This window comes from Bombus terrestris, chromosome 15 (assembly GCF_910591885.1).
Source record: "Bombus terrestris chromosome 15, iyBomTerr1.2, whole genome shotgun sequence".
Taxonomy (NCBI): Eukaryota; Metazoa; Arthropoda; class Insecta; order Hymenoptera; family Apidae; genus Bombus; species Bombus terrestris.
This window is the reverse complement of record NC_063283.1, coordinates 5,560,207-5,576,423: the sequence shown is the minus strand read 5'-3', so window position 1 is coordinate 5,576,423 and position 16,217 is coordinate 5,560,207. Positions and strand designations below refer to the sequence as shown.

Here is a 16,217-nt window from a genome sequence, read left to right as displayed (position 1 = left end):
TGGCGTCTCGCGTGCTCGTCCCATAGTTAAACGTCTCGTCGTAAGGTGACGTGCTTCGGCGATTGCGCGCGAACGTTTTCGCCATAACACGTTCTCGATCGACTAGATCTTTTCTTAAAACCTTCGCTAAGAACGAGCATTTCGTTCAAATTAAAAAAACTAGACATTCAGGTACATCGTAAGGAATTTAAGTATGAAAGCAAATTAGGTGCAGTCGAATATTTGTTTTCGATAATGTTAATATATTTATTAATATATTTCTCTACGAATGATTCTCGTTAATAGCTTGAAATGTATAGTTGTTTGCATAATAGAATAAAATAAATGGGAGTTATCTCAGTAATTTCTTTGAATTTATACTACAGAATTGAAAAAAGAGGGGACAAGGTACGTGCATTACATTATCGCTTGAGACAAGGAGGAAAATGTATGTGACGCCATCTGGTATTCGATTAATAATTGACAATGTTTTGTAGAACACTGCAGATAAGAATGCGATGTAAATACGAGCCGATTGCTTGCTACGTGGGACCATCAAGATACGTGGAGGAGAATTGTCAAGAAAATGACAACGAATTACTTGGATTTGGACATTAACAAATTGTTCGAGGAGTACACGATAAAGGAGATCGAGGGGATCCAGAAGAAGATTCAACATGAGAGTGACAGGAAAAAAATCGAACTTAGAACTTTAGTTGGGTAAAGTTCTGTTTTAATGACTTAAAGTAATTGCTTGTTACTGTCCTTTATTTTCTATATAAATTGATATTCATGTATCTGCTTAGTTGTTAAATGGTTGTTAAACAAAAGACTTTTATACGTATATCTATTGCTGCTAAAAGGTTATTAATCTGATCTACTACTGTACTTATGAGGCGATTAAATACTTTTAGGGAAAGGTACCGTGATCTTATATTGGCTGCAGACACAATTGGGAAAATGAAGATAACTTCTGAGAGAGTTATTTCAAGGATAACTAACATTGAGGACAAATTTAGGGAATTACAGAAAAAGTACCTTATTGGATTTAAACTAGATTCAGTTCAGAATGAAGATGATAGGTATTTCTCTATAGTAACTTTTTAAAAATAAAGTACATAATTTTCTTGTTTACAATATTTATATTCTTTTATAGAAATATTGAAACAAGACAGAATTCTGTCATCATTCAAATAAAAATCTTGATGGACATACCCCAATATATCTGGTCGAATATTGAAAACAAGGATTTATTATTTGCTACACAATTGTATTTGGTAGCTCAACATATAAATTATAGCCTGTTATTTGAAGTGGGAAATACAGATTTAGCACTTAAGTACCCAATTGTGTCTAAGCAATGGGATGTTATTAGTCAGTTCAAGAATATCATATTTACTGAATGTAATAACGTGTTACAATCATTAAGTGTAGAATCAGGGGTTAGTATACCTATTATAAAATTTTGTTCCATTATAAAATTTATACTTCTAATAAGATATTAAATTTCATTTTAGAGCATAGCAAATTGTCTGGCAGCACTTGTATTGTTAAATGGATCTTCATTCTCAGATTTGTTGGATAAATTAATATCATTGCGTAACCATGCAGTTAAATCTATTGTTACAGACGAAAATGACAACAGTGTTAAAAAGAAAATAAAATCTTGTATTGAAATATTGATTCAAACAATTAGTTTAGTTTATTCTTGCTTCATAAGTATGTAATGATATATATTTTATAAATATAGAACATATTGTGCTATGATACAGTATTAAGCATTAATTAATTACAGATTCAGATGGAAAATCAGGTGGTCTTGTTTCACAATATTTAACAAAAATTCAAGATCAAGAAGCATACTCTTTGCTCTCCCAGTTGGACTTCAATCAAGAATTATTAAAGGAATTTCTTCCTCTTGTGACTAAACAGCACAAACCATTTGCTGCAAACAGTTTCGAAAACTTTTGTATACCAGATCTTCAAAAAAGTATCAAATCTTGGCTCGAATGGGTAGCTGAGTTTTGCAATTGCGAGATTACGAAACTTCTCGATTTAATAATATCCATAAAAGGCTTGTATTACGTTCGTGAAGAAGCTGTTAGCATTAATCTGCCTGAGAATTGGAATTCGATATGGGAGGAGCTTTCTCTTCCAAGAATAACCTTCTGGGTGGAATTTTTTCAACCTTTAATATCTCACAGAGTAAAACGTATGTAACGCAAACAAACAATATAAAATATATTTATTGTTACTAAATTGAAAGTAGTAACACTGTTAATATTTTATTAGGTATCATAGACGACAAATGGATGGAAACTACTATTGCGTTAAAATCTGACATAATCGAACTGTTGGGCAAAGTGATTCATGATAAATTTGAGTATCCAGAACACGATTTGCGATGGTTTGTCTGGAAAGACTCCCCAAGTGATATTCCTCAGAAGCTCACTAAAAATGGTGGCCTAGATAATAAAAGATCCCTATTAATGAAAATCAAAGGATATTCGCCGAATATTCTCAAATTGTGCGAAAATTTTGACTCAAGTTTACACGCTTTGCTCGAAGATCTTGAACAATACTTGTATGAAACAGAACGCGCAATGTCTATCAAGGAAAATTTATTATCTACAAATATATATTTAATTTCGGATTCATTCTCTGATCGCGCAGAGATTCAAGAACATTTGCAAACTGTCAGTATCAGTATGATCGAAGATTTTATCAATTTTGCGAAGTCGTGTATAAATAATAACCCTGAATACGGTCAACGTGATATAAATGCTGTTATAACAGCAAGGTTTCTTTTAGCATTGACGACGTTAAGTTCAAATTTAAATAAATGTTTCACACTCTCAAAAGTGTCGGGATTGACTATTACAAATACCAAATGGCAGTCGGTTTGTGATAAATTGAAAGAAGAAAGCACTTTTGTTTGGTCAATTTGGGCCAAAACGTATAAAATTAAGATAAGTGAGCATAGGGAAAGGTTTATATCTAATGAATCTCTAGATGGTTATCCAATACATTTAGTTATATCAGAATGGGAGAAAGTGATCATCGAAGAGGACTCTGGAGAGGGGAGAAGAATAAAGTCAGAAATTTTAGTACCATATCAACCATCTATACAACTGCAGAAGTTTTTAACTGCTATTAATAAAGATTTAAATAAAGTAATACCGCATACTATTCCAAAGTAAGTCCTGTGTTATTGAAATTTATATAAATTGAATTCTATACATTTCTAAAATTTTAATTTTTTGTCATAGGAAAGTGCTGTATGAGATTATAGAGGACGTTGTGACGGAGTTATTAAATTATTATCTAACTGCACCTGGCAATGCTAGACTTTCACAAAAGCAAGCTCTTCAAGTATTATTTGATATAAAATATTCTAGTCTGCTTATGATACCCCGTGAAAATAAAATTCTATCAGATTTATCAACCAAAGCTTGTGACAGTGTGTTATCAAAAATCGATCCATTCGATTACGATGTTTTCAATCCTTTCATTCATAATAACGTAAAGAAAAGTGTTCAAAGATCACTGGTGAATATTTGTCTAATTTGAAAATATTTTACTAATCAATATATGTATATAAACACATTATAATCATTTTATTTCTTGATATTAGCTCATACTAGGAAATCTAGTACCTCATTTGGAACAGTTACACACAATTTTAGGAGCACGAAGCGAATACAATAATGCTGAAGGCGTGAAATCAGATTTGTCTTCAGTCCTGGCTTTATGTACGGGAGCGCCATGGTTCCCGCCTTTAACAGTAACAGCTCCAGCAAGAAATTTGCCGCTTGTTACCGTACCCATTCCAGAAAAGACACAGGTAGGGGGGATCTTACCTTTAAATTTAAAAACTTTCTAAATATATCTCTTTAAATTCCATTTAAATATTAGTTTATAAAATTGTTCCTATCGCCTATTTATGAATATTTGTTTCATTTAAATGCGTATGTAGCCTTAGATTGCCAGGGTATTCAGATAAGGTAGTTCGTGCATTTGATTCCGGTAAGGAAACGATGTTACGTTTTCCGCTTATATAGACTTTTAATTAACAGATTAACCAAGCACATGCTTGTGATGTGTTAATTATATGAAATGTAGCTTTTGTTATAGCAAATAATATAATGTTGTAGAATATAATATATATTAGTTGAAGTTAATATATATTGGTTGATATAATAATGTATTTAATTTTTTAGTTTTCGATATAAATAGTATCAAGATTTAATTCAATTTTTCATATGTGTTGATATAGCGTAAAAAGACCACTAGCAAAGAAAATACGAAAAGCGATTCAGCTGGGGCTACGATCAAATCTGGTGCGGCGGCATTTTTCGGAGCGATGGGCTCGGATTGGTTTGGTAGTAGTTAATTTATTTATTTAATTCGATATAAAAATTGTAAATATTTTTCTGTATATGTATATACGCGCTAAGTATATTCATGTAAATACTATAATATTGAATTGCCTTTTTGACAGTGTTGTCAGTATTGAATAAAATATTTTATACAATCTTTAAATTCTTATTACGGTTTCTTAGGTAATTTTAGTCGTACGACTGTTTATTATATATTCAGATCTTGTAAACAGTAATAAGGTATTAAATAATAAATAAACTACGAATGTTTATGCTACTTTATATCTTTATTAATATGCCCAAAGAAATAGAATGTTTCACTCATCAAATGTTGTAACGAATACTATATATAGCTTGTATACAATTGTACCTTTAAATCTATTTTAAATGCATAAATATTCGTAATGTAAGAACAAGTCTTACTCACCTACTGAAATTTTATAAAACTTCGCCTAACTGATTTGAAAACGTTTGTTCAGATACACTAATACTGTACACTAGCACCACAGGCGTCGCGCCCTCGTACTAACATTTAAATGTCACCGACCGATACCCGAGATTGTCCAACTTTCACCCAACAAAAACATCATAAAACCACAAACAACTATCCAACTATTCAATATCCTGTACGTAACGTACAAGAAATATCAGTTCATACCCAATAAACATCAACAAACACGACTTTATCGTACCTCACATATGCCGAAGTAATTTCAGATATAACAGCCTATACGATAGAGACAAATAAAAGTTGTTCAACTTCTTGAATAAGAAAAACGAACGAAGCAGTTAAAATTTCCCGATCGAACATGAACTCGAGCAGGTGATTATGCTCCGCGCGACACGTGAGCTCAGTACCATTTTAATCGTCCAGCGCAACGCGTCGTTTCAAATTTCCGTAGCGTCGCTGGCGCCGCTGACAACAGTGATAAAGACAGAGAAGAGGGGGCGTTACAGTAATTGGAAGAAGATAAACAGCACGATTGGAGGTACGCTCGTATACACAGGTCTAACAACTCTCGTGGTGGGGTAAAGATCCTAGCGAACGGCAAAAGTTTCTCAATTTGTCCACTGAGTAGTAAAGCGCTTCAATCACTGGATATAAGTTGCATGCGCAGGTTATATAGTCGTATACATATGTACATGTGGAATACGACTGTGGTGCATAACTATTTATTGTTCTCATGTTCCAGAGATCGCAGCGCTCTATAGCTGGCGGCCAATTTGTAAAGCACACCTTATGACATTAAGAGTCTTACCCCTACCACGGCAGTTACCAGATCTGTGTATACGACCGTGACTGACAGTGTCGCGGGCACTCGCGGCAGTTACGCAATTACCCTGAACGAGGGGGCGAGAGGGAAAGACGAGTAGCAAAATACGCCAGCGCAGTGTAGTACACGTTTTGGTATACGGCAAGATGGCTGGATGGGCCCAGCTGTGGTGATATCGGTCGTGAGACGTTCTCGTTCGCAGTTGAAGAAAAAACAACGATACGAAGCCGTTCAACTTCAGGAATACCGCTGGGACAAGCAAAACCCTTATATACGTCAAATGGTAAGTAAAAATACTTTTTAATTCCCGTTTGCCGCTCGCTGGAAATACACGCGGCTTGATGCGTGCGACGTTTCGCGCGCTGTTTTTCAAACTCTAGCAGACTACCCGGGAATTCGCTGTGTTCCGAGGGTCGTCTGCTATATGGTGGTTCCACCATATGAAATTACACGTTGAAGTTCAAAATCACCATGAAATAATTATCGACTTTGAATCGCTGAACCACCTTGAAAACCTTCCAGTGCTCTTCTCTGAAAACTTAAAATTATTCCCTACATATATAGATATATTTAAAATATAAATAAATAAAATACTAATTAGTTAAATATAAAATCAGTTAAATCAGTTAAAGTATCAATTAATATATAAAAAGGATAAAGTACGATGGCCGGAGATCATTTATAAGAAATGAGAAATTGTTAATCTCGTAGAGTAGCGTGCTTAAGATTAAGGTTGTTTAAATGTTTTGAGGCGGCGATAAGTTAAAGTCGTAATGTTTTGATCAACGTGTTTTATCGTTTACTCTCTTGGTTAATTTGTGCCGAACTGTAATGCAGCTTTCTCAGCTTAGATTTATTTTCACATCGGCCACGAGTCCACCAAGAATTTTTCGCCGGATTATGATTTATGTAAATGATGATGTACCATCTGTGGAATGTGGTACACGTGCAGGGGATTGATACGTATGCATTAATATCGTTCCAAACTTAAAGTAGGAACCGTTTGAACAGAGTTTCCGGATTAACTTCGCGCGTGGTTCTTGTTGCGTGATCAAAATTTATTTTGTAATAAATTGTAAATATTTGAAATTCCTTGGAGTGCATTCTTAAGAGACTGTTTTTTTTTTTTTTTATTTCTCTTAAGACAAACGAGTAAAGTCCTTCTTGTTATAGTCGTAGAATAAAATGTATTGTTTGCTGCTTTTAATAGCTCTTCATCAAGAAAAAATTGGGTGTCGTATGATAAATTGTAATTAATCTGGAAGCTTTTGTGCTGATTTATGATGTGTGGGGTTAAAAAACCTGACCGATAAGAAACGTTTAGGCCGGCTGACGATTTTTCTTAACACGGGATGGCAAAAATCGCCATCAAAACAAATGGCGGCAGATTGGACAAAGGCCAACTCCACGGTAGGCTGCATCGCGAGAACAAAAAACTCTTTGCACTTGTGATATTGAGCGGAAACAGTCGCGATGCGGCAGCGCGCGGTCGTTTCCCCGGTGAAACGTTACATTTCACCTTTGTCGTCTGAGAAAAAGGAAGTACGTCCATTGAATCGCGTGGTAGATTTTAATAGCAGATCTCCATTTGTCTTTTTATTATTCTGTTTTTCTGCTTACGCTGCTATGCATTTATACGTATGCATATAAGAAGGTTGTTTTAATATTATCTTTTGTGAAACGTAATTTCTTTGTTGGCTAATTATCTGACAAATTTCTACATCGTGGTATAAAGAAATACGATTTTATTAGATATAAATATTACGAAAAAAGATATGTTTCTGATATATTTGTGTAATGCAAATAAATATTTCTAGATATACTTTTCTCATTTATAGTACGTTTTATTTCTCACTGTAAAACAAAGTAGATATAACATATCTTTTACTATTACAATAATCTATTGAAATAGTTCTACAAATATTTCATTATAAGTCTTCTAAAAATTAAATAACACGAGGTTTCGTTAAAGAATCTTATAATCCCACTTTTTACGCCCCAATAAAGTACATATATATATATATCAGTGGTGAGCTCAAATTTATAGAGAGATAGATACATTTGTACGTATATGTATACGTATGTATAGGATTTTCATTTGCAAATCGTTATCATAATCGTTTCTTTTTTTTATCTCCATTGTAAATTGACCAGCTCCGGTTCTTCAACTTGTTTAATCGCTTCTAGAAAAATAGACTGCGAAGACCAACTGCAGAGTATTTTTCTTTCCACTTGGCAACGTTTACCACAAACAAGTAGCACATTAATCTTCTTTTCCTTCAGTTGCGTTGCACAGGATGGTTGAGAAAAAAGACAATCTGACAGGGATTGTTGTAAGAAATTGATCGAGGGAATTTAGTTAACAACGTACAAATTGTAAAATTATTTTCATTAGTCGTTTATTAAGAATAACACAATTTTCTTCTTGTTTCTTTTGGTACTTAAATCCGATGATTGAAAACACTACTTTTGATTTTACTAAATTTTCTCTTCGCCCAATTGTTTGAAATATCATTTCGTAGTCAGGAAAAAATCGTTTTATCGAAATCACCTGTTGCATCGTCGAGTTTTTAGTGTCGATTTACGGAAACGAGAGCTGACTCGACGAGATATCAATTTTGAAATTTCTGTTGCGTTTGCAATTACGTTCAAACACTTATGCTGAATCGAGTAATCTCTTAAAAAGTGATCTTATTTATCCTACCTTTTCAGATAATCTTCCACTATAATTTTTCAATCAAATGACGCGTCGATAAAAAATTGTGATAATTTCTAGGGAATACATTTTTAAATTTATTGACCACTTTCTTCCACATCTCTGTCTATAAGAATCATAATATCGCCGACGATTTGAAATTGGTAGAACGTATAAATTAATAAGTTAACTAAAAGCGATATTAATTTACGAATTATTCATCGAGAGTTTTTAAATATTAGTAAATCAGTCATCCAAAATCTTTCTCGATTCTTATCAAAAGTAAATGCACAATTCGACGTCCCTCTTTCAACTAATCGCTGGGATTAGAAAAATCCTTATATCTAAATCACAGAGCTTAGAAAGAACTTCACTAATAACTAGACTGTATCTCGTATCTGACAAAATTATAATATCTACAGAAAATCTGACGTCAATTTTACATTTCCGACAAAAGCAAACGATACTTGACGCTGTCGGAATATTCCAATAAATATAGCCATCGTAAAAATAAAGAATGAAATAACAAGCTTAGGAAGAATCTCAAAAACAACTATATTACGAGCCACGTCTAACTATAATACGTAAAATCTGGTGTTAATTTTAAATCTTCAACAAATTAGACCTACCTTTTCACCCCTTCGTGATATTTCATTAAACGTGGCCACCACAAAAATAAAGATAATAAAATATCGAACTTGGAACGAACTGCAATAACAATTATATTTACTATTGTCCGTATCTATAGCCGAAACTATAATACGTAATATCTGACGTGAATTTAAAATTTCGTAATATCCCATGAAATATAGCCATCGCGGGAATAAAGAATAAAATATCGAATGTATAATTTCGTAATTAAATTACATCCTGCCGAAGATAAGTAAGTGTTCAGATACTTTTCAATGATAGTGTATTTACTTGCGCATTATCGAGCATAAAAATCCGCACGATGGGACGTTTCCTATAATGTTACCATTTTAAAGTACGAACAGGTGTAATTTAGTTTCCCCATGGAACGACGATTTCCATGGCGTATCATTACAGAAAATGATCGGTTACAGAGGATTTCTATTAGATGGAGCCATTCTCATTGATCGCTGTTCAGATTGTAGCCTATTTGCTTATCGCTGAAGAAAATCACCGGGTCAACAGCTAATTTTATTACCTCACAGTTTGTCCATATACGTATCATTATTAACAAATTTGTCCTGTAAATTTACCTAAAAGTTTGTTTTACTTCTGTCGTGGTCGCACGTGGACATTTCTGTTATTTATTATGGATCTGTTATCTTCCTTTCCTGAGTTATTATTAAGTTAGGTTTAATTAATTGTGGCGCTATCTTACATGGCAGATAAGATGTTAGCTCGAAAATATGATGTTAGATGGGAGATTGAACGATATTGAAGAGTCCTGGGAGCAAGCAGTTGTCCGTGTTAATTATTCCAATTTTTATATTTGGAATTCCTTATTTTTTTATTATTGATTTATGTATATGCGTATTATTATAAAAAGGTTCGTCCTATCACTAACTAATAATTGATGAAAATGATTTACGTGACGCAAAATTAAAAGATTTATTGATATATATATATATATATATGTTAATTAATTAAAGTAACTGTATGAGAGAGATTCGTATTAATCAGTATAGTATAGCAAGGAATCCAATCTACTGTTAATTTTCGTTCCATTATCGCTACATTGTAGAACCAATAAAACCACCCCTAAAAATCAATCATCGTGTAACTATCTAATGGAAAACGAAACCTAATCTGCTGAAACAAACACCGTCGCTGTTATAAATCTGCCCTACCTTACCTTTTAATTACATTTCGGATTATACATGTACCTGAGTTTAATTAATGATACAATTATATTGTTCAGGATTAACACGTGTCACACGCATATATTATTATTATTATTATTCTTGATTTCAGTTAAAGTTGTGTCAATTATTTCCCATGGTCATTAGCTGCCGCGATTAACATAATACAAAAATAGAATATGTAAAATACAAAGTGCAAAGTACATTAAGGTAAATTACAAGCTTAGATAACAGTATCTATATATCTTGAACATATATCATATATAGTGCAATTACCGTGCAATACAGTACGATTAACTTAAATTCAAAATTAGTACGATACTGTGTATGTTGAAACTCAGTCGATAGTTTAAAATGTCATAATTTGGTGATACAAATTAATATCTTTCAGAAAGATTTCTAAAGAAGATTTTCGCCATGTTTTTCACAATTTAAACACGTCTGAATCTTATTTGAAAGACGGAATTTAATTTTTTATCGCGAGACGTTAATATAATTAACATGAAGTATATAGACTAGGATACTGTTACAGTTATTGCACTTATTTGGCTCATATCTAGTTAAAAGAAGAGAGCGTGTCAGTTTAGTGTGTCCAATTCTAAGTTAGCTGAGAATGAAGAACTTGTTATTTTCTGTTAAAAATAATTGCTGGACTTTTGTCAAATATATTTGTACGTGTCTCACGTATGTTGCATGGGGATCCCTTTTCCCAAAGATCTTAGTTTCAAAAGAAGTTTGGAAATCTTTGTGAAAGAGTGGCAACTGTTGCATGGTATTTTTACATTTTAATTATTTGAACATTACATCCATATATATGTAATATATGATATTTCAAGGTTTTCACCTAAAATGATGAATATGTATTGTCGATACGATATTGTCGATATTATACGATGATGTTGGGAATCTTGAAATATCGATGGCGATTATTGATCGACCCATGGCACTCTTAGATATGTATCTTAAATGAAATACTCAGTCGAAGTCAGATTACCTGAACTTAAAGGCTGGTCTCGCGACAAGGAAAGTAACTTGAACTTGAACTTAGAAATAACTCGACTTGTACGAACGCGAATTTGAATTCGAGTTACTCGAATTCAGGTAACACAAGAAATCAGAAAATTGACAGACTACCGGTGATCTCGTCGTGTCGTAGTTCGAACGTTTCACAAATAAGCTAAAAAATTGAACTTTAGATATGACAGTAAAAGTTTATTGAATCCAACAGAGTGACGGTTCAGAGTGTTATAACAAAAAATGTGTTGAGTGCTGGTTTGCGAGGGTTCTTATACTAAGGCTTGGTCCCTCTGGAGGGGTTATCGTCCGCTGTATATCAAACGCGGCTATTCTGTTACTATTTGGTTATTATTTCGATGGCTGTGGCATGCAGGACGTTTTGTGTACTCTATTGCTACTTCTGAGCGTCTGACAATATAGTCGAAGTTCAAAGATAGACAATGCATTTATTTATTTTTAATGTTAGTTTCCCGAATTATTTTTAAGCGCCATTCTCCCTCATTCTGAGTCACGACATTTTACTTGATCTTCAGATGTCAATATTTAACGTGCCAGGAGCCTCAAGTGTAATTAGTTTCGTCATTTTCCTTCGATCTCGTCTCGTAGAAACACCGCTTGAATTGTTCACACCTTCGTACGAACACATTGCGGATTTCTATGGTTTCCAGATGAAGAAAACTGAACTCGACGATCGATCGAACTTTCACCGGTAGCCACAGGCTTAATACCTGGCCGAGAAAGTTTTATATCGTGACGATGTTCGTCTCGATAATTCCCGAGGTGGCTTTGTTTTATCTAATCGGTCGGTAGATTGTCGCCGTATTCGAATACCGTGGGACGTGACAGGATGAATTGAAAAGTCTTGAAAAGATAGATAGATAGATAGATAGATAGAGAGAGAGAGAGAGAGAGAGAGAGAGAGAGAGAGAGAATGAGAGTTTGCAGCGTTTGATAAACGATTAGAAATTGAGATTATCGATGACTAACCTATCGATGACTCCCTCGTATCGTTCGACGATTGGTCAAGTGAGTATTGACTAAACAGTTTGATAGATCGATTCCTTTTAATTTGATAGAAATTCCTGGAAGACGAATGGAAAGATACTTCTGATTCTTGGAAATTTTACTTTCTCTCTTGTTTTCCTTTCTGGGTCTTTCTTTTGTTTTTTTTTTCTTCACAATCGAGAAATAGGAGACGAATTTGATAAAGACAAATCTTTTACCTTTTCTCTATTTTGGTTTAGTCTGCTTTGAAAATTTTCATTTCGTTACTTGCGAACGAAGACTGGGAGGATATCTTAAGAGGTAAAAATAATTACTGTTTGTTTTTCCTTCTTTTTATAGTTTGGTTAATGGTTGATTAATGTAGTCTATATAGTTTGCAATTTTAATTGGTTTTTGAAGGCTCACGAGTTAAATTGTTTCAATCTGTATCTCTTCCAGCTATAGCCAGTTTTATGTTCTATCAAGGCTGCCTTTTAATTTATTGTGATCCGTTCTCGGCTTATCGTGACTTGTTTTCGCCAGTATTGCCCGTCTTTGTTTCCAGCCATACAAATAATTGTTTGTCTCCATTTACTTAGCACGAGACGTCTCATTTTTACACCGGCCCTTTGTGTTCTTCCAATTGTGCAATAATTACAAATTCCTTCATCTTCCAAAAAATACAAGTATATTGTAGCTGATATAATCGATGGTTAATAGGCTTTGGAAATTAAGATAAAACATTCCAGGCACAGTTACTTTGAAGTTACTTGAAGACACCATAAATAATTTCAAAATTCCCTCTTTTACAATCCTATCCTTTTCTCCATCCATGTTACCGTTTCCATATCAAAATTAGCAAACATTCAATAGAAGACACCGGAAATTTATCACAAGATTGTTCATTAAAAAATTATGCAAAATTTACCCTTTAACACTCTTATCCTCTTTTCGATCTATGTATTACAGACTTTAGAGAAATTAGCCAATCCTCGATAGAAAACTTCCTAAATGGAGTAGAGTAAATCCTAAATAGAAGTTATTATTGATCAATCATCGGCTGTGTAATTTAAAGTTTAATTTTACAAAAGAAGTTCCTCGACCTCTAAGAATCTATACAGTTACAATATTTTCCTTATTTATACTTTGTACAAACTCTCACTCGGTATAATGTTTCTTAAGTAATCGCTTAATTTCACGCAGAGACCTGATTTATTTATCTATTTATTTAGCGAATCACGAACACGAGCCTAACGGCACGAGGAAGAAAAGTTGTTACCGCAGTGAAAATAATAAATGTGAAAGAAAAAAGACGAAAATTAAAAAAAAGGAATATAAATATATAACGAAGATAAAAAAAAAAAACACGTAGGTATACAGGGTGTCTCCGAAAAGCGTGGCACACGTTGTCGTGTGGAAAGATGAGTGGAAAAAAAAAGAATAACATTTTTTCGCTCGAGGTTTCTTTTTCGGGGAAAAAGAGCCTAAAGATCCGTCAGGTGCACGTGTACTGATTGTAAGTTTCGAGCTATCCGACTTCTCTTTTTGCTCGTGTTGATATTTATAAACATGGACAATGTCAGCATTGGCTTCCTATCATTGCCGTTATCTTATGTCCACATTGTCCATATTTGGAATGGTTTCATAAATAAGGATAACAAGTTTGCTATTTAAAAATGAGAATATTACTATTTAGAAATTCATTTCGTTAACGTAACGAGTGTTCAAAATGTTGCCTACGTTCTTCGCTCTGCTCGTCTAATCAGATTATTATCAACGTGTACAGAAAGAGAAGTCGGATATCTCGAGACTTACGATTAGTACGCGTGTACCTGGCGGATCTTCAAACACATTTTTCTCGAAAACGAAGCCTCAAACGAAGAAACGTTACTCTTTTTTATCGACTTATTCTTTCACGTGGAATCACCACCCGATCGCTTGTACAATGATTTCGCGGATACTTCGTGTAAGGAACAGCAAAAGGGAAAAAGAAAAGGATAAAGAAAGTTGTATTATAACGACACGTTAAGAAACAAAGAATTGCGACGTCGATCGCCTTGGCTTATGGCAAGACCCCGAGGAGAGATCGTCTCGTTCGCAGATATTATTTTGCACAGTTGCATATTCTGGCGACGAGATCAGAAAATCTGAGACCAAACCGAGAAGAAGTCAATAAGGAAGGCCAGAGTATTGCGCAAAGAACGTGATCAAACATTGGAATTAGTGAAATTAATTAGTCGCAGTAACGGAGGATCGTCAAGATGATTTTACAGAATCTTGTTCATGAATTATCAGCGCGATTAGGTACGATTCTTCGACGTTAATCGCGATCCTATCGGCTAGACGCGAGGAACAGGGTTAAAAAAAGAAAGGCTTGCATAACCGCTGCTCGTTTCTTTTTGTCGCGCCTCTATTCCAGCTGGTCGGATTAAAGTCGACCGGATCGAAGGTGTCGCGAGAATATGAAAAGCGATCGAGTTTCGTCGCGAACGACGTCGACTGACCCAGATCGAATCGGGTTTGTGGTTATTTCGACGCGAAACCGCCCCTCTTAAAAATATCCGCGGAGAAAATTTCATTTAATTTAATTTTCACGTTAAATTAATCGTGAAACGATCAGGTTCATAAGGAAGAGATTCTGTTTCACGAAATATTTTCATAGATCTTTGTTATAGCAAGAAAATGGAAATACGTTTGAAAAAGTGCGATTTTTAATATTTTATACGAGCGTAGATATTATAGTTTTTCAATGGTGTGTTATAAAATGTTGGGTTATTGAAATATTCAAGCGGTCGTATCGCTCGTGATCGAACTGCTGAAATATCGATGTTTGCAGATACTACGTATAATATATATTTATGTAAATGGATGTACATTTAGATGTAACCGACTGTGCGTTATTGCGCTACCGGGTTTAATATTTTAAAAGTAGACTTTAAAAGCACGAGAGGTAAAACATCCGTACAGCGCCGTGAAGTAAAGCTACCTATCGATTTGTCGATTTGAAAAATTTATCAGACCGATGCAGCCGAGAAATTGAAGCACGTTCGATTGTCGAAAAATATTCCATCGAAGAAACTACGCTTTGTAAAAGTATTTATTTAAAAAATTATGGAAAAAATATTCGTTAAAATATCTATTTAAAAAGTTATTAAAAATTTCACAATTTTTTAATTCCACTGACACTTGATATATTTATTATAGAACAATTTAGTGTTCAAATTTTCAGTGGAAAAATTCCATCGTTTTTCCATCATCAAAATATAATTCAAGTTCTTGATTAACTACGATTAGTGAAAGTTTCCAAATGAAATTGCGAACCCGCAAGCAATGGCGAAAGAATTTCTCAATTGATCGAATAATCGCACAAATAGCGTCTAGTGACTTACAGAAGAGACAATTGCAAAGCTATTTTGTCAAATAAACATTTCGGCCGGATCCTTATCGTTATCACTCGACTAGCCTCGCTGCCGTCTGATCATCGAGTATTTGTTATCGTGTCGATGCTTCTGATTCATCCTCATTCCTGATTTTTGCACGTCTTGCCTCCTCTTCGAACCTTTCGAAGTTTCAGTGCTTTCGATTTTTCCATTTCCTGCCGCGTTTCCTTCATTTCTATCGGTTTTTCGAACTCATCCTCAGCGAAAGAGATTCTCCTTTGACTACTGATATACGTGTACGTTATATTATTTACGTTGTTCAATAATTTTCCATTTAGGAAGGTTTATTCGTTACACGTTGTTTTATTACTCGATTTTTAGATTTCATTTTTTAATTTTTCTTCAGACATTGTAGATTAATTAGATTCGTTTAAAGAACGTCGAACAAGGATCGATATACGCGAAGAAACTGACATCAAAAGTTGTACGAAAAGAATCTTGGAAGATTCACAAAGATAATGTTATAAATTATAAGACTGCCTTTGTGACTCAAGGAAAATTTGGAAAATACGTAAAAAGGCAAATATCAACGTGTATTGTAAATAACTTTAACCCGATGTAACAGCTGTGCTTTATATCCTGACAAGTATTAACAGCAATTGTTAAACATTGAAACGAAT

General features: G+C 34.0%; 2 protein-coding genes across 4 annotated transcripts in view; both read left to right on the top strand.

The window, feature by feature from the left end:
* Window positions 1–8: 8 nt before the first annotated feature.
* Window positions 9–4,521, top strand: LOC100643784 (conserved oligomeric Golgi complex subunit 1). Of its 3 annotated transcripts, none has more exons than XM_048412894.1 (10): window positions 9–387; window positions 477–699; window positions 894–1,061; window positions 1,136–1,421; window positions 1,497–1,698; window positions 1,775–2,191; window positions 2,272–3,175; window positions 3,249–3,528; window positions 3,614–3,823; window positions 4,256–4,521. In XM_048412894.1, the coding sequence occupies exons 2-10, from the start codon at window positions 566–568 to the stop codon at window positions 4,370–4,372; spliced, it is 2,718 nt and encodes a 905-aa protein (XP_048268851.1). In that variant the 5' UTR covers window positions 9–387; window positions 477–565; the 3' UTR covers window positions 4,373–4,521. The 3 variants fall into 3 exon arrangements, with proteins under 3 accessions (XP_048268851.1, XP_012172721.2, XP_012172722.2); XM_012317331.3 differs by lacking the exon at window positions 9–387 and adding an exon at window positions 3,956–4,005 and having other exon boundaries at window positions 4,256–4,389; XM_012317332.3 differs by lacking the exon at window positions 9–387 and having other exon boundaries at window positions 586–725.
* A 1,069-nt stretch (window positions 4,522–5,590) lies between these two features.
* Window positions 5,591–16,217, top strand: part of LOC100644037 (ras-related protein Rab-32) — a 57,186-nt gene continuing 46,559 nt past the window's right edge. The window contains exon 1 of the mRNA XM_012317338.3: window positions 5,591–5,915. Within this exon, the coding sequence (XP_012172728.1) occupies window positions 5,787–5,915 (129 nt within the window). The 5' untranslated portion in view covers window positions 5,591–5,786. The remainder of the gene's footprint in view (window positions 5,916–16,217) is intronic.

Excerpts from the sequence above, each read along its gene's own strand:
- LOC100643784 (XM_048412894.1), top strand. The coding sequence starts at position 566 with ATGACAACGAATTACTTGGATTTGGACATTAACAAATTGTTCGAGGAG. Across the intron at positions 700-893 it reads GAACTTAGAACTTTAGTTGG|GGAAAGGTACCGTGATCTTA; the intron begins GTAAAGTTCTGT and ends AAATACTTTTAG. Across the intron at positions 1,422-1,496 it reads CATTAAGTGTAGAATCAGGG|AGCATAGCAAATTGTCTGGC; the intron begins GTTAGTATACCT and ends ATTTCATTTTAG.